The 18,558-nt window shown below is 50.5% G+C and overlaps 1 protein-coding gene across 1 annotated transcript in view; it reads right to left on the bottom strand.

The window, feature by feature from the left end:
- PLXNA4 (plexin A4) overlaps window positions 1-18,558 on the bottom strand; it is a 632,199-nt gene that overhangs the window by 13,151 nt on the left and 600,490 nt on the right. Inside the window, exons 29-30 of the mRNA XM_054015834.1 lie at window positions 13,579-13,748; window positions 10,982-11,194 (exon numbers count right to left, since the gene is read on the bottom strand). Of these exons, the coding sequence (XP_053871809.1) occupies window positions 10,982-11,194; window positions 13,579-13,748 (383 nt within the window). The remainder of the gene's footprint in view (window positions 1-10,981; window positions 11,195-13,578; window positions 13,749-18,558) is intronic.

The following is an 18,558-nucleotide window of genomic DNA, read 5'->3' as shown; positions in this document are numbered from 1 at the left end:
GGATAGATGACTAGGGAGGAGTATAAAAATATTGCTCGAGCATGCAGGAAGGCCAAAGCACAATTGGAGTTCCAGCTAGCAAGGGATGTGAAGGGTAACAAGAAGGGTTTCTACAAGTATGTTAGCATCAAGAAGAAGGTCAGGGAAAGTGTGGGACCCTTAATGAATGGGGGATGCAACCTAGTGACAGATGATGTGGAAAAAGCTGAAGTACTCAATGCTTTTTTTGCCTCACTCTTCACAGATAAGGTCAGCTCCCACACTACTGTCCTGGGCAACACAATATGGGGAGGAGATGAGCAGCCCTCAGTGGTGAAAGAACAGGTTAAGGACTATTTAGAAAAGCTGGACATGCACAAGTCCATGGGTCCAGATCTAATGCGTCCGAGGGTGCGGAGGGAATTGGCTGATGTGATTGCAGAGCCATTGGCCATTATCTTTGAAAACGCGTGGTGATCAGGGGAGGTCCCGGACAATTGGAAAAAGGCAAATATAGTGCCCATCTTTAAAAAAGGGAAGAAGGAGAATCCGGGGAACTACAGACCGGTCAGCTTCACCTCAGTCCCTGGAAAAATCATGGAGCAGGTCCTCAAGGAATCCATTTTGAAGCACTTGGAGGAAAGGAAGGTGATCAGGAACAGCCAACATGGATTCACCAAGGGCAAGTCATGCCTGACCAACCTGATTGCCTTCTATGATGAGATAACTGGCTCTGTGGATATGGGGAAAGTGGTGGACGTAGGCAAAGCTTTTGATACAGTCTCCCACAGTATTCTTGCCAGCAAGTTAAAGAAGTGTGGATTGCATGAATGGACTATAAGGTGGATAGAAAGCTGGCTAGATCGTCGGGCTCAACGAGTAGTGATCAACGGCTCGATGTCTAGTTGGCAGCCGGTAGCAAGCAGAGTGCCCCAGGGGTCAGTCCTGGGACTGGTTTTGTTCAACATCTTCATTAATGATCTGGATGACGGGATGGATTGCACCCTCAGCAAGTTCGTGGATGACACTGAGCTGGGGGGAAAGGTAGATATGCTGGAGGGTAGGGATAGGCTCCAGAGTGACCTAGACAAATTGGAGGATTGGACCAAAAGAAATCTGATGAGGTTCAACAAGGACAAGTCCAGAGTCCTGCACTTAGGACGGAAGAATCCCATGCACTGCTACAGGCTGGGGCCGGACTGGCTGAGCGGCAGTTCTGCAGAAAAGGACCTGGGGATTACAGTGGACGAGAAGCTGGATATGAGTCAGCAGTGTGCCCTCGTTGCCAAGAAGGCTAACGACGTATTCGGCTGCATTAGTAAGAGCATTGCCAGCAGATCGAGGGAAGTGATTATTCCCCTCTATTCGGCACTGGTGAGGTCACACCTGGAGTATTGCGTCCAGTTTGGGTCCCACCACTACAGAAGGGATGTGGACAAATTGGAGAGAGTCCAGCGGAGGGCAACGAAAATGATTAGGGGGCTGGGGCACATGCCTTACTAGGAGAGGCTGAGGGAATTTGGCTTATTCAGTCTGCAAAAGAGACGAATGAGGGGAGATTTGATAGTAGCCTTCAACTAACTGAAGGGGGTTCCAAAGAGGATGGACCTCGGCTGTTCTCAGTGGTGGCAGATGACAGAACAAGGAGCAATTGTCTCAAGTTGCAGTGGGGGAGGTCTAGGTTTATCCAACCTAGTTTTTTATTAGGAAAAACTATTTCACTAGGAGGGTGGTGAAGCACTGGAATGGGTTACCTAGGGAGGTGGTGGACTCTCCATCCTTAGAGGTTTTTAAGGCCTGGCTTGACAAAGCCCTGGCTGGGATGATTTAGTTGGGGTTGGTCCTGCTTTGAGCAGGGAGTAGGACTAGATGACCTCCTAAGGTCCCTTCCAACCCTGATATTCTATGATTCTATGAGGTGTGGGGAGGGGCAGAGCAAAGACACCCCAGCTGAGGGGGAGGCTATCCCACCACTAAACAGCTCCTGCCTAGGGATGGCCCACGTGTGCTCAGCTGGTGAATGAGTGGGGCCATGACAGTGGGGCTGCAGAGGGCGCCCTGCGGGGCCACGGTGCTGGTGGTGTGGGGGAGGCTGCGCGTGCCAATTGTTCTCAGTGGATATTCTTCTTCATCCCTTTCAACGTGTCAGGTGAAATTGACATTTACTAGTAATGCGTTTACTTTACTGCCTCCAACCTGTATGAGCCACTGGGTCATTCCTTGGCCGATGCGTCTCAGTTAACACTGCTCGTCCGCCCCCCACATGCCGTGCAGAACAAGTAGCTTCCACAGGAAGGGGTGACAGGTTGGAGGGGAGAGGATGCAGAACCCTTCCCTGCTTTAGGCACTCGGAGACGCAGTCCTTGGTGGATTAAACTAGACATGGGGGGTGTGAATCCAATTGAACGAAGCATCGCTAGTGGACCAATCCAAGTGCTCCTGGCCACCTGCCTTGCCAACTCCACCTGCTGGTCCCCATCCCCCATAGCTACCTCAAGCACTCTCCAGCCGTGCCTTCCACCCTCATGGGTCCAACCTTGGGGGGTCCATGGACCCTCTCCCAGCTTATGGGTCGGATCCTCCTCTATCCACCCCTGCATACACTCTGGCTTATCTACCCATGCTCATCACCATGGTAGTGCAGCAGCTGGACCCTAACTGTTTTCTCAACTGAGAAATCAGTTATTGGAGAGGCTTTTAAACAGGGCCGGCTCCAGGGTTTTGGCTGCCCCAAGCAGCCAAAACAAAAAAAACCCCAAAAAACCAAAAACAAAACCAAAAAAAAAAGCCGCGATCGCGATCTGCGGCGGCAATTCGGCGGGAGGTCCTTCACTCCCAGGCGGAGTTAAGGACCGTCTGCTGAATTGCCGCCGAATACCTGGACATGCCGCCCCTCTCTGGAGCGGCCGCCCCAGGCACCTGCTTGAGAAGCTGGTGCCTGGAGCCGGCCCTGCTTTCAAACCATGTACCCTACAACCAAACTAGGCTGGCCGTTACAGAACTGACCAGTTTCACTTTCTCCCATTGCAGTCCGACCATAGCTAGCTGAGTTCTTAGCACATATATGTTTCTTAGCCCTGGTCTACATTAGGGGGCGGAGAATCGATCTAAGTTACGCAACTTCAGCTACGTGAATAACATCGCTGAAGTTGACGTACTTAGATCAATTTACCGCGGTGTCTTCACCGCGCTGAGTCAACTGCTGCCGCTCCCCTGTCGACTCCGCCTGCGCCTCTCGCCGAGCTGTAGTACAGGAGTCGACGGGAGAGCGCTCAGGGGTTGATTTATCGTGTCTAGACTAGACGCAATAAATCAATCCCTGCTGGATCGATCGCTGGCCGCCGATCCAGCCGGTAGTGAAGACATACCCTTAGGAATCCATCAATGTAGTATCCAAGCCCATCAGAAATACATGTAGTAGAGAATCCTGGTAGGCAAAATGGCCAAGTCCTCACTGAGTCTTTACTCAGTTTTCACTTGGCCCTTACGCAGCCAGCCACTTACCTCTGACCTCAAGCAAGGGCCAGGTAAAACTTGAGGAAAAGCTGACCTTGTGGTACAGCTCAGAAATTTCCCACCGTTGCAGCTAGCCCCAGTACGGCTTGAACAAAAGCAGGACTGGCTCGTATGACTGTACACTTCAGATCCGTGCTGGGTGGAGCGTATCAGTCCTGCGGGTGTGCATCTCACGCATTCTTAGCAAAGGGAAAGAAATTACTCTCCTCCCTTCTGCAGGCTCCCTGTCCCCTTAGGAGAAAGAGCTTTACAATTAATTATTTCTTGAAAGAAAACGAGACAAATCAGTCAGGGGAATAAACCTGGCCCCTTTGCTTATGCCTGTGGCAGAGGGCAACGCGCCGTGCACTGGGCATCATAAACCCTGTTTTATGGGACCTGTTTCACGAGGCTGCAGAATTACGGCAACGCCATGCCATGCTGTCACTGTCTGCACCTGGTCGCTCATTAACTCCTCGAGGGAGAAGAGACCAACTCTGGTGCAACCCTTAGTGCTGATCTCTTCCAGGGAGCCCTGGGCTTGGCTAGGCCGTGGAGCTAATTGCCTTACTCGGGATTTTGTTGTTGTCGCCATTGCTGGTTCGGGATCGTGCTCATTAATAATCGGTTTAGCATCTGAACAGCCTGTAACGAATCCATGTGCTGCAGACAGCAAACGCAATTACAGAAATAACATAATTAGGGTTATGCAATAGCATTCCGAATCCTGCACGCTGAGAAGGAAGAAGCACGCAAATGGGAGTTCGGTATCTGACAGACCTGGCACCGGTAGATCAGAGAAGGTCTGGAGAAAAGCTTGGTAATGAACTAGAAGCAAGTTGGAGCAATTCAAGCCCATGAAGTTGTTTCATCTGTTGAATCGTATGCAGATGGACTAGGGTTGTTTTGGTCGGCTGGTAGGCATCACAGCTGCTTACGTTTATGTATTAGCTCTCTCAGCTGGGTACCCCCACAAGCCTCTGTTATACCAAATTGGTCTGATTGCAGAGAGAGCCTAGGTTCAAGGCAGGAATCTCAGCATCTAATTGGGATATGAAATATTTAGTCTTATAGTTGAACAGATGGCCCTGACTCCAAATGAAGCTCAACTCACCCATTCTTCAGATCAAGAGATCTGCTATTAATGGCTTGTAACTAGTGTTCTACCTTTGCAGGCAGTCTCTTGTGCCTTGATTTTATGGCTTTTTCTGCTCCTTACTCTCTCAGAGGGGAACTGGTGGGGCTACTGTGCCAAAGGCTAGTAAGTCTTCAGCCAGCCTTGCTGTAAAGACAGCTAATCCTAGAGTGAATGCCCCAACCGCCTCAAGGCAGGAGAAAGGAACGAACATCTGCTCATTAAAGACCCTTGGAGGGCCATATACTGTACACTTGCAAATACAGTCTGCCTCCCCTTTCCACTGTCCCATTTCTGCTGCCTGCCCATGCTCCCATCTCCACTGGTCCCCCAGCACCTCTGTAAGCTCCCTGCCCAGCCCACCCCCCACACGCTTCCTGCAGGCATCCTACAGTCCAGAGCCAATGAGCATTTGAGGAGTTCTGCAAAAGGGAAGAAGTGGGGCTAGGAAGGACAGGACAGGCAGCACAGGGATGCACACCCTTCCAGCCTGCCGTTGAATAGATGAACCAAGTGATTTAATCTGAGGTGGCTCCCACTCTCTGTTCTCATGTTGGGATCTGTGATGAAAAGATTAAAAGTTTCTAATTGGTGAGCATCGCTTCCTTAAAGTGGATCTCAGCTCATCTGAATAACGCCAGCCTTCTGCTGGAGGCAGCATGGCCTAGTGGGTATAGCACTGGACTGGCACTTAGGAGAAATAAGTTCTAGTCCCTGTTCTGCCATGGGCCTGCTTGTTGATCTTTGGCAAGTCACTTCCCCACTTCATGCCTCAGTTTTCCCATCTGTAACAATGGGACTAATGATACTGACCTCCTTTGAGCTCTACAGGTGACAAGAGCTGGTTATTATTATTATTTCTATTGACAAGCCCGCTCCCTAGTGATCAGTTACCTTTTGAGCCCCCTCGGTGCCAGGGCAAGGGCTAGAGACTCACTGTTGTTTAAAGTGGAAGCTGAAATTTCCAGCAGTCCTTTGAGCTCTCTTCTGAACTCCTTGGAGCTGGTGAACCACCCTGATGTTACTCTTTAAAGTCTCAATAATTTTTTAGAATTAGAGTTTACTCCGCGAAGAAGTTGTTGTTGCACTAGGTCAGTCCATTTCATAACTAGCTCTCTTTTCTGGCTGTCAAATGGCCCGAAGAGGTGAGCCAGCTTTTCAAACTCTGTTGAACACCTGGATTTTAGGGTATCATAATTCAGGAACCCCTTGTCCAGTTCACTTCAAACATAGCAGAACAATTGTCTCCTGGCCCCAGACTCAATCCACCAAGGTTGAGACTTCAATTTCTTTGATGGCAGAATCTGGAAGGGGTAAGAGTGTGTCTAAAATAAAGCTCATAAATTTCACGTCACCATTTACTCAGAGTAGTTACTGCTACTACAGAGTAAGAGACCGCAGAGGAGCATCAGGGGTGAGAGGGAAGCACTTGATCTTTCCCTTGTGCCACCGCGTGTATCTTAAATACTTAATGCGATGCCTGGGCATAAGATGGAAACGTACAGTGGCTTTTGGTCTTTTGTCCCACTGCCCCTTTTTGGGTCCCTGCGTTCCTGCCTTCATGCCACAGGCGTCTGTACGGCAACGATTTATTGATTGTGACGAATGCAATTAAGCCGTGTTAATGAAGTTCAAACAAGTGTTATCATAAATTTGGCAGCGTGGAGAGAAACGAAAGGTCAGCCGCAGCCCTTTGTCATAGTTCCAGCGCTAGTGAATGCTAATGAGCCGGTCCCAGTCAGAACACATTCCCTTTCTCAGTGCTCTGGGATTACGATAAGTGCTCCCAAATCCCCAGGATTTCTAGGCTCAAAGGGGCAATATCGGCACTGACGCAAACTTGGAAAGGTTCTGATCTCAGCTCCGCTGATGTAAATCCAGGGTGACTCCAGTGAAGCCTACGGCGTTACACCAGTGTAGCTGAGATCGGCAACAGGCCCACTCTCTCCTCTGTCCTTCCCCCTCTGTCCAGCTGCAGAGAAAGGAAGAGCTCCAATCAGATGACAGCAGCACATCTTGGGTCTTGAAAAGCCACCTGTCACTCTAGAACCACAGGTTGAGTATTGCTGGTTCTCACACACACACAAACACACAAAAATGGACCTGGTTGTCTTTTCCTGTGTTCTCTGTCTCTTTCTCCTGCCCCATCCTACCTTCACCTTTTGTGCCAGAGAGGCCCAAGCTCTGGCTGGCTCTAGCTAGTTTTTGCTGCATGTTTTCACCCAGAGGCGGTCTCAGCTACAGAGACTGAATCCAGAACTCAGCTCTTCCAAATCTCGGGGCTGTTCAGATCGGGGTTCTGGTTGGAGCTCAGCTCCATGCCCAGCAGCACTGAAATGTAGAAGTCCATTTAAACCAAGCTCCCCATGGGCCCAGAAGAGCAAGCTGGGAATATGTCAGGGTCTGAACCTGCTTTTGTTCCCTTCCATTCTGTACCCACAGCCCAAGCTCTGCATGGGTAGTATTTTGCCTGGGTGCTCATCCATGCCCAGCACTTACTTTCACCGGGTGCTGCAGGATGTTCTGCTTGAAACATGTACCATGTATTCCTGGGGGAATTCTGTGCCACTGCGCATGCGCATAATTCATGTGCTGTGGATAATTTAAATTGTTTCTGCAGAAAATAGCTTTTGCTGGGAAGTTACTGCAGTCCCACCTTTTGCCCACCAGAAGGCACTGTGGCGTTAGAAGAGAGCAGCCGCTCCCGGCCAGCCCCAGCTACCATAGGGAAGAGAAAGAACCTGCAGTGCCTTCTTCACAACACCTGTCGGGCCTGGTCAGGAGACAGACAGTGAGGGGCACATGGGGCTGCTGGGGGTGTGTGTCACAGATGGATTCATACTAGCTAGTGCGAATAGATAGACTGGGCTGGAGCTGAATGGGAGTAGAGGCACAGGGTCACAGGGGGACAGGGTGCGGGACCACATGGGGATGGAGGAGGGGGTGTAGGGCCACATGGGGGAAGGTGGGTGCCTGAGTGGGGGAACAGAGATACATGGGGCTAGGGGGTGCATGGACACGTGGCGATGAGGGGAGGGGACTGGCTGAGGGGATGCTGGGACACCTGAGGACAGGGGGAGGGGGTATCTGAATGGGGTGGAGGGACACATGGGGACAGGAAGTGCAAGGACACATGGGGACAGGGTGGAGGGGACTGGCTGAGGGGATGCAGGGCCACATGGGGATGGGGGAAGTGGGTGTCTGAGTGGGAAAGGAGGGACACAAGCAGATTTGTCTGACTGAATGGGAAAGGCTGGGGGTCAGCCAGGGTCTGCATGGAGGAAGCTCCCTAACAATCCCTCCCCGCCCTCCCAAAAAACCTGTTCCATACTTTTCCCACCCATACCCAACAACCCTCCAAGTTCACTCCCAGGCTCCTTTCCAGCAATTACTTCCCTCTTCCTCAGCTCCTCCGTTACCCCTGACTCCCCCAAGCCGTTGCACTGCTTCTGAGGGGTGTGGGAAATATGGTTTTGTATTGTAGTTTAAATGAATTATCACTCAGAGTTCTGTATTAATATGCCTAATAAGGAATCTATTTGTCAAAAAACATTTCCTGAATCTTTTTTGCTGTCTGTATTGTTACAGACATACTTGCTGACGGGTATTTTGAAATAAATTACTACAATAATTGAAACTGGTGGATTATATTGTGTTGTTTTGACAAATAAAAATATGAAGAATTTTTAATTTTTTGGCGCGGAGTTTGTAATTTTTTGACGCAGAATTCCCCCAGGAGTAACCATGGCAGCTGACCCTGCTTTGATGTCTTTTGAGCACCCGTACATACTCCAAGCAGAAAATCCAGCAGCTACAAGTAGATGGCTTGGAGCACGGGAGTATCTGGGATGGGCTAGCTAAATTAGCTTAATTTTAGAGAGATGCATGCTAGGACAGATACCTTGCTTTTGCTCCAGAGTTCCTCCAGATAGATATTGTCACCAAGCACCCATGCACAATCACTTTTAGCTCTAATGTTCCTACAAAGGACAATTCATCTGATTTCAGGTTCCTTCTGGCAAACTCCTTAGCAACTCAGAAACTCTCTGGCTGTGACTCCAGTTATCTTGGCATTGACTCCTACCCTGTCTTTAAAACCCAACTGTCTTGAGTGACGATCCTGTCAGTTGACGGTGACTACTGCATTAACTGGAATAACTCACACCCTACCTGGCTGTAAAAAAGTAGCAAGGAATTCATTAGGAGTTGGGTGCAAATCAGTCCTATCTTCCATCCTTAACACACCCATCACCCTAGCATCTAGACGCCGCTTGCTGGTTTCTCTGAGATGGAAGCAACAACCATCCTCATTCCAGGTGCGTTGTGCATCTCAGAGCCAGGCACTTGCATTTCAGAAAAGACAAGAGGGGCAAAATCGACGTTGATATTCACAGACTCACAACCTGCTTTGGGCTTCAGCTAATACAGCAGCAAGGAACCTTGAAAAGTTTTTGTACACCATTAAAAATCACCCCAGCAGCTCCTGGGTCTGTCTCAGATAAAAGCTGGCAATATTAACTAGCAGCGGGAGCTCTGATGCACCTGATTTATGAATGCAAACTCATCCAGTTGTTCTGGGAAAGCTTCCAGGAAAGAGTAACACCTACTGCTGGGGATCAGTCTTCCACACGATCCAGTTTTAATGAATACAGTGCTGGTATAAGCCCTGGAAGCTGAAGCTACCTATTTATCCAGAGAAGAGGGACAGCACTGGGACAAGCTCTCCATAACCCCCCTTTCCCACCAAAGTGCCCTCACCCCACAACCCGAAGGACAGAGACACCTCTAGGGATGGAAAGGGACTTTGGTCACCATGACCCTTTCATTCCTTGGACCTATCGGCTGACTGCTAATGAGAACGACCGTACAAGTTGCAGTGGAGGGTGTGAGCTAGGTATCTGTCCATTGAAACCAACGTCCCATTTCACACAGACCACCAAAGAGCTACCAGATCATAACATCTTTAGGTCGCGTGACCTGAATGCACAATCCACAAATAAATATCTCCATATCTCATTCCCAGTGTCCAAATACAGCTCGGTCCCAAGCTCTTTACATATTAGAAAACTTGGGCACAGTATAAGAAATAGGTCATAATTAAGCAAGGTAGCTCCTAAGTGCCCGACTGGTTGCTAAGAAACTACATTCGTAAAAAATGGAAGTGTCTAAACCGCTGCTAAAAATAATTGTCTGGACAAATCAGTAACCGACAGTAGCTGCATTAGAAAGGATTTCATTTAACTCTGACTACAGCATAGAAACCTTTAACCAGCTATGGTCTCCTTTCGCTGACATATCAGAACGACTAACCCCACCATTAAAAGAAATATACTATGATATACACAGGTATAGTTACAATAGCAACGAATTCATAGAAACCAGTGTGGTGTATGATCAACTGTAGACAATATCTATCTATCCAGCCAGCTGAATAATTGTTTAAAACTGTGCACAGTTTTATATGAACTCTCTGATGTTAACCTTGGCTCCATGTTTAGTGTACAGCAAGCATGTTCCAGCTGTGTATTTCCAAAAACTGTCAGTAATGCCTAGCAAACATGGGGATATTGGAAAAGAAACTATGTATTAAATTCTACAAAGCGTCCTCAAGCAAACTCCTACTGAAGTCCATAGGAGCTTTGCCAGAGCTAGTCCCACAAGATCTAGCTCTCTATTATTAAGATGAAAAGAAAGATCTTACATTAACTGGGCACAAAGCACTGACTGAACCATGCAGATAGGAACTGGGAGAGTGCCTAGTCCACTGCACAGCAGTGAATATGCAGGTGGGGGAGTTTATGGTTAGGGTGTTTGGGCAAACCCCTGCTCTGTCAGATAATGCCTGGAGAGCTTTAATTCCAAAGTAGCCAGTCCCTTTGTTCTTCAGGGTTTCATCCAAAGGACCCAACACATGGTCACCTGCATGGAAATCTATTAGCCTCAGAAGGTAAACAAGGCAGCTTAGCCAGGATTTGCACTGTTGGCTTTACAGTGTGTAGAGAGTCCAAACCCAATGCGTAGAACATGGAGCCATCCTTCCCGGACTGGGTGGCTGGACTCAACCCCAATCAGTCACACTATCCGTCTCCCTCAGTCTCTCCACCAGAGAAATTACATCTGAAAACAACCTCAGCGTATTTCTCTCACTGACGTGTCCATCTTTGGCGTGAGGCATATCAAGCTAAATGGCCCAGATGGTTCTTTCCATCGGGTCTTAAGCCAAATTAAATAGCCAAGCGCTGCAGCCTTCTAGTGCAGCTCCATTACTGGCGGCAGCACACGGGACGCCAGCCTGCAGCCTCTGCCGACAGAGTAGGCCCACATTGTACAGCTCTGGCTCATGCCAACCCGTCTCCTCAGTGTAGGACTCACCTTTCCACCCAATTCTTGTAGCTGGGGATGTCCTTGGCATACAGAAGCTTGTTGGAAGGGGAGTCTTTGCCCAGACGGTGCTCCGAGGTTGAACAGGAGTCCATGAAGGTCTGAGCCACCACCGAGAGGCAGGCATCTGTGATGCTGTTCTTGTGGATGTCGAATACGAACTGGGGGTTTTTGATCATGTTGACCCAGAACCGTAGTGGCAAACTGCAGGGAGGAAGAAGATGGTTCAGTCAGGGTGTTGTTTCACAGGCGATCTCACTACACTACAATCACAACAGGATTGGAGCATGTGACTGGGAGCCAGGATTTCGGGCTCTGCAACTGGTACGCAATGGCTCAAATTCATCCCTGATGGGACTCTACTCAAGTCAAGGGAGTTGACTCCAGAGTTGGCTTTGGTCCAGGGCATCCTTAGATCATTCACAGAAGGTCAGATTCAGACAACTTTATTCACCTTGAGTAGCATCTTACTCTGTAAGGTGCCCCACTGAAATCAATGGAACTAGTTGGGCTGGCAGAATTGGCCCCTTACCCTCTCTGTGATTCCTATTAATGTCTGTAAAATGGGGATAATACTTACCGGCCTCGCAAGGGTGTTGGGATGAGACCTGACTGCTAATCACTCCACCCTATGTGGCCAGAAGAGGTCATATACATGCAAAGCCTTAGTATTATTAATGCTTGTAAGTGGGGAGCAGAGTCTGGCTTTTCAGTCTCAGCAATACCGGGGGTGGACATGGACATATAATACTGGGGAGTTGGGATTTAGCTTCACAACTATAACTCTGTGCACCAGTTGATACCGTAATGGCATGTAACCACCCTGTGCCATCCTGCAGAGCTGGACCCTCGGCCAGCCCCTGGTTCCAGCAGGCTGGGCATTGCACAGCTCTGTGTTTATAACTAAGAGATGAATCCTTGCTATCAGAGCCCACCCACTGGATCTCCATCTCCAGGGTTTTAGCAAGTCCAATTTCAAATGTCTCCAGGGCTGGGGCTTCTATCACTTCATGGAGGGAGATTATTCCACACTAACTGATCTTCACAACAGTGGTTTTTTCCTAACAGCCAACCTACATTTTCCTTTCCTTAATTTCATCCCATTGCTTCTAGGTGTCCTATTTCCATAATACCATCCTAAACAATTCACCTCTACCACTGGCGTCTGCACCCTCCAGATAGCAGCAGGCAGTGTTAATACGTCCTTCTTGGCTACATCACCACCTGATCTTCCCCACGGACTCCTCTGGAGCAAAGAAACTTGTGGGCGGAACGTCAAGAAAAAAGCATCCCAATGGACAATCACATTAGGCTCCAGGGAGACAGTCTCCCCAAGGGAAGCGCCCAAAGCCCAGTTGCTGGAGATATTTGAAACTCGAACTGAGGAAGCGCTGGGAGAGTAGGGGCCTGTGCTAGCACCTGCAATAGCAACAGGCAGGAGGAGGAGGAGCTGGGGAAGATGGCCTGAAACAGGTCTTTTGCATCTCTAATGTCTCTGATGCTAAGCTCCAGCCAGCCACAGGTAGCCGGGAATGCTGGCTGGGAATGATGAGGCCTGTGAAGTGACTTGGAGTTAATTTAATCTGATTGAGAAGAGATCATTTCTTCCTCCACCCTTCCCCCCGTTAAATAAACCTCCTGCTCATTTAGTCTGAGTGGCTGCAATCAGCCTTAGATTAGCGCCACAGATAATGTTAATAATATGCTAATGTTTCATTAGCTGAAAGCCTCTTTGATGCATGGGGTTTCTTTTTTTATTTCACGCACTGTGCCGACCTGCCAGTCAGCATGGCTGGTAAAAGGAGAAAACTCATCAGCTGGGAGTCCTGTGGTTCTCCTCTGCTGTGCCTTTTATAGTCCCTCGTATTTACACAGAAGAAGGGAGGGAAAGATTCCCCAGGGGACTCTTTCCAACAGGGAGACTCGGAGGATAAAAGCAGCAGGGATCCTTCTCTCTCGAGATCTCAGCCCCCTGTCTCTATTCCAATACATGCAACAAGTGTGGGGAGGGAAGCGTTGTCTAGCGGTTGGAGCAGAGTCAGGCTCTACCTAGCTCTGTCCTCACTTGGTGCTTGTGTTGCCCGGTCACCATTTGTGCATCTCACGACCCTTAATGGCTCTATCCCCACAGCACCCCTGGGAATTACCGTGACCCCTTTCACAGAGGGAGACACAGAGACTAAGGGTGTCTGTCCTGTCATCAAAGGGCGTGATCTCAGCTTGAGTAGACACACCTGCGCTAGCTTCCAGACAGCTCACTCAGGTACCAGAGCAATAAAGCTGCGGCAACATGAGCTAGGTACACGAGTAATTACCCAGGGTCCTTGGCGGCTGTACAGCCCGCACCAGCTCAGGTACGTCTCCTGGGGCTACAATCACCCCCCTGAGTGCAGTAGAGACACACCCCAAGTAATTTTCCCCAGATGACACCGGGAATCTGTGGCAGAGCCGGGAGATGAACCTAGGTGTCCTGCAGCCCGTGCCAGTGCCTAACCCACAAGCCCATCCTCCCTGAGCATCAGAACCCCAAACCCTTTCCCCTCCGCCTGGGACCCGGCGCAGGGCTGCGCCGGAGGGATCACACTGACCAGTTGCTCTTCCAGGTGTGCCGCACGTGGGGGTCGTGGATGTTGTGCTTGTCTGCCTGCTCGTCCAGGAAATCAAACATGTACTTGATGGCCAGGGGCAGAGCGCTGCCGCGGTGCGCCGTGCTGAAGATCGTCTCAAAGAGGTCGTCGACAAACTTCTGCAAAGTGCCCTGCGGGGTCAGGGGAGGAGGAAGAAGAGGGTGAGACACTGACCTGGGGCTCTGATGTCCTCCCTGGGGAATTTCAGTGAGACACATCAGCCGGGTGGGTTGCCAGGTTGGCTCAGAGGAGTGCTACTAGACTGTTCCCTGGAGCTCCCGGGTTGAGCCCTGGAAGTAGCGACTGAGAGCTGCTACCATCTGACAGCTGTGCAGTGGGAATTAAGCTGGAGCCAGGCACACGTATCACTGGGATCCCCCTCGGCCTTGGACCCGGATAGCAGCCTCGGCAAGCAGCCATGGACTGAACAGGCCAGGTAAGCTGCCTACCTCTCTCTCCTCAGAGCCTGTCCCTCTGGGTGAGGGTTGAGGTGCCGTGGGGGGGAACACTCAGCGTAGAAAGGGAAGGGTTTGCTCTCCTGTGTTGTTAAATGGGGTCCTCTGTTGGCCCCCAGGTCACAGAATGCCGAGGGATTTGTGAGCAGCATCAGGAACATGGCATATCGCCAAAGGGATTGGGAGAATTCAGTTTTGGGGTTGGATCTTTCGCAGGTGTACACTGGTGATAGTCCAGTGAAGTCAACCTGCTCCAGTGTGTTGTGGGGATGGGAGAGGTGGGCGTTTTGCATGCGAGAGAAGCCCGACCTGTGCACTGAGCAACAAGTGACTGATCCTGCTCCCAATGGGATTTTGCACTGGGAGTAGGTCCTGAAAGAGCATCCATCATGCAGTGCATACGTGGAACCTGACTTCGATATATGCTAGTGTAGAGCTTGATGAGGTTTCCTACCGCTCCCATAGGAGATATCCCAGATCACCATGCTTAGAAACCACCGTGATCACTGCCTGATCAGCGAGAACAGGACACCTAACAGGACAATGTGAACGTGAGGAGTCTGGGGGTTGAGTGGGTACATGTACTTAACACACCTAGCATCTTCCATGGCCCAGGATTCTCCCCAGGAGTGCTGAACACCATAAAACCACACCCCACCCTTCCTGTGAATTCAATCTCTGCTCGCAAGTGAAACAGCAAAGAGTAATGCAGGTCAGGATTGGTGTGCAGGCAGAAGCCAGGTGTGGTGCCCAGGTCTGGGATAGGAGGGGTGACAGAGATCACAACGGAGGTGCATTGATAGCAGGTGCAGTGGGTGCTGGAGGTGAGGTGGGTCAGGACTGGGGGTGCGATGAAGGAAGTGGTGTTGGGGGCCTGGGAGTAGAACAGAGGTTCAGGCAGGTCACAACTGAGGTGCAGTGACCAAGCTGGTGCATGCTGAGGGGGTGCAGGCTTGGCAGTGCAAATCCGAGGGCAGGGCGAGTCAGAAGGACCAGGCTGCCACCGGACTGGAATGGCAAGGTGAGCTGCAGGCCAGGATTGAGATGCAACTGGCAAAGGTGGTTGTGTATGAGCTCCAGCCGCATTCCCAGCACTCCTCTTTCGGCGGAGCTGGGAAATCGCCACCTACAACACGTTAATAACTGTAACTGCTTAACCAGGTCAAAGTGACAAATTCCCTGCAATGGAAAGGTTCCTTCTGTCTCTGCAGATGCGCGACAAGATTCCCCTCGCTGGAAGTGGAGTGCCAAGTTCCACCAGGGTGGGTAGAGTTTACACAGCACTAACAAACGCACCAAAGCCTAATTAGCAGGCTGATGTCCCTTGCTGATTCCCCATTTGATTTGTTCTTTGAGAAACAAACAGAGAGAGAGAGCGAGCGCTCCTGAAAAACGGAACAAAACCCTGCAGCACATGTCTGAGCATGGGGAGGGCCCCGAGGCGAAATCTGACACAGAGGAGCTGCCCTCAGGATCAGTTTCCAGGGGGAATTGCTTCTCTCACTTGCCCAGCCAAATGCAAAGAAACCCTCCAAGGCTTTTAGGCAAAAGATTCCAGTTCTCAGAGGTTAGGGACTTAGCAGGGTAAAAACCATTCTCCGTTTAACGAAGTATTCCCCAGGACTGTGTTAGCAGCAATTGCACACTCTTCCCTCTTTCTGAGAGGGGCAAGATGGGGAGAGGAAATTTCTCTTATACCAAGCGCCGGGGTGGGGGTGGGAATAGCCTTTCTGGTTTTCTTTGTCGCTGTGTTAAATTCCCAGCTGGCTCTCTGCCTGGTTCCCAAGAGAGGGCAGACGGGACAGGCACAATCTGGAGGTCTGGTTGTGGTCCACCAGTATCTGAGCTGAACACCAAGTATGTTCCGTGGCCGCCAGATCCCCAGCAGGTATAAATCAGCCTTGCTCCAATGACTGTTGATTTACATCAGCTGGGGATCTTGCCCCATGGGGGTGCCCCTTTATTTTTACGTTGCCGGACCCATTATGGCCCCTAGATGCTATGGGGAGGGGCACATTCAAAGACAGACAGAACAATTGCATACTCTGTGTCCATCGACAGAAGAATAACCTGATTAGGATTTACTATTCAGTGGCTGGGGGTCAGACACCAAAGGCTGGCCCACCAGGGGACTGAGCACACAGATGAAACACCAGAGCAGGACTTATGTATTGATGGAGGTGCGATGGTGGACGCTACAGTGTAGAAAGACCTCAGGTTGTCTTGCCACTGTATTGTCCAGCTCTGCTCAGAATCAGGTTAGATAACATGATGGTTATAAGTATCAGAGGGGTAGCCGTGTCAGTCTGAATCTGTAAAAAGCAACAGAGGGTCCTGTGGCACCTTTGAGACTAACAGAAGTATTGGGAGCATAAGCTTTCGTGGGTAAGAACCTCACTTCTTCAGATGCAAGATGGTTATGATGGTTATAAACGCCTGAGCCCTATCTCCGCAGCAGCTTCCACCACCGCTACTGCTGATGGGGCTGCCCCAGGGGGGAGTGACGTGCCGGTGCCAGAGGTTCCCGCTGCAGGATGTGGAAGATGTGCCAGCTGAGCCTCACCCTCTGACAGTTCCTCATATGAGCTGTGCTAAGACTGGGCCTCTTCATATCCGTTATCCCCAGGCTGGTGGGCAGACTCCTGGGACCAGAGAAGAGCATGCCCAGCAGTGCTGCAATTGCCCAGCCCTGACCCGGGGAAGGAGAGAAGGAGTCCAAACCCCATCCTTGGCCTCTCTAATGAGACTGCCAACAAGGGGAGAATACAGAATGGGGGATAGCTGGCTTGGTAGCAGCACTGCTGGAAAGAATCTGGGAGTTGTGGTGGATCCCAACCTCAACATGAGTCAGCTACGTGATGCTGCTGCAAGAAAAGCATATGCAATCTTGGGTTGCATTATCAGAGGCATAGCATGCAAGTCACAGGAGGTGATAGTACCGTTTTACTCAGCGCTGGTGAGGCCTCAGCTGGAGAACCGTGTCCAATTTTGGTCACCAGTGTATAGAAAGCATGTAGAGAAACTGGAAAGCATCCAGAGGCAAGTGACAAAGATGATCAAAGGGATGTAATGCAAGTCATACGAGCAAAGGCTGGAGGACCTGGGCATGTTTAGTTTGGAAAAGGGGAGATTAAGGAGGGACATGATCGCAGTCTTCAAATGCTTGAAAGGCTGCCAAAAAAAGATGGAGAAAAATTGTTCTCTCTTGCCACAGAGGGCAGGACAAGAGGCAACAGGTTCAAACTCCAGCAGAGCAGATTTAGATTAAAACTCAGGAAACACTTCCTCACTGTAAGAACAGTCGGCCATTGGAACAGACTGCCAGGGAAGTTGTGGAAGCTCCTTCGCTGGAGATTTTCAAAAGGAGGCTGGGTGACCATCTGTCTGGGATGGCTTAGACCCAACAACTCCTGCATTTGGCAGGGGATTAGACTAGATGTCCTTTGCGGTCCCTTCTAACCCTGGGGTTCTGAGTCTATGATTCTGCTAGGGATCTTTGTACTAGTAACAAGACAAACGCAGCCAACTCCTTTTGCCTAGGCCCCTGAACAGCCACCAGACGTTAATGACTATTGGCCACAGATTCCCACCAGCAATGAGGTGGCGAAAGGCTGTGTGGCCCTCTGCTGATCCCCTGAGCCAACCTGTCCTCCCATGTTCTAGTCTATAGGTTCTTATTCCGCTCCCATCACTGCAGTATCCGAGGGCCTTCTGGTCATGCATTACGCACTGTGACGAACATCGGTCACATGGTTTGTTCTCTCCTCCTCTCCACAGTGTGCCTAGCAGAATGCTGGGGTTTGTTTTATACCCAGACCTGGTCGCTGTATTGGGGTCAGAAGAGGCAGACCAAAGCAGCAGGCTCTGCATGGGGAGCAGAAGGTGGGGAGGTTTGGATCATTCTTAGTTCTTGGGGGAGTTCACTGCGCAGTCTGGGACCAGCCCCAGAAAGCTCGGTCTCCTGCACAGAGGAACCTGACCCTGGTGGTGGAGAGTTCTGCTGGACCACGGGAGTGGAGCTGTCAACTATGGTTTTCACTCCAGGGCTTTAGGCTCTTTAGATACCCTGGGCCCAGGCTACGGTGCGCCTTGAAGATAAGGACTGAGAACCTGACCTGGATTCGAGCACCCTGTAGTGGCTGTTTCCATCCCCGAATGCAGCATCCCCTTGCAGCCCCTGCCTGCTGCGCTGCCAGCAGCATTTGAGGTGTCAGCAAAATCAATTCCGGGTCAATAACTAAGTGCCAGCACCGCGTGACATTGAGGTGGGGCCGTGCAGAAGTTTAGCATTTATGGGACAAAAGTTCTAGATCGGTCAGGCAATCATCTGCCATGCAGGGCTGCGCGGGACGAGAGAGTGAGTGCTCGCTGCCAAGGACCAATGTGCTCCCCGCAGCCCGTCAGCCCAGGCAGATGCCTGCTGTTCCCCCTGTCAAGCCAGCATGCTCCACTGAGCGCTTCGCTCCCTCCTTTGTCCATGCATCAG

Source organism: Malaclemys terrapin, chromosome 1, assembly GCF_027887155.1.
Source record: "Malaclemys terrapin pileata isolate rMalTer1 chromosome 1, rMalTer1.hap1, whole genome shotgun sequence".
Classification (NCBI taxonomy): Eukaryota; Metazoa; Chordata; order Testudines; family Emydidae; genus Malaclemys; species Malaclemys terrapin.
Note: the sequence above shows the minus strand (reverse complement) of the source record. Positions and strands in the feature narration are given on the sequence as shown.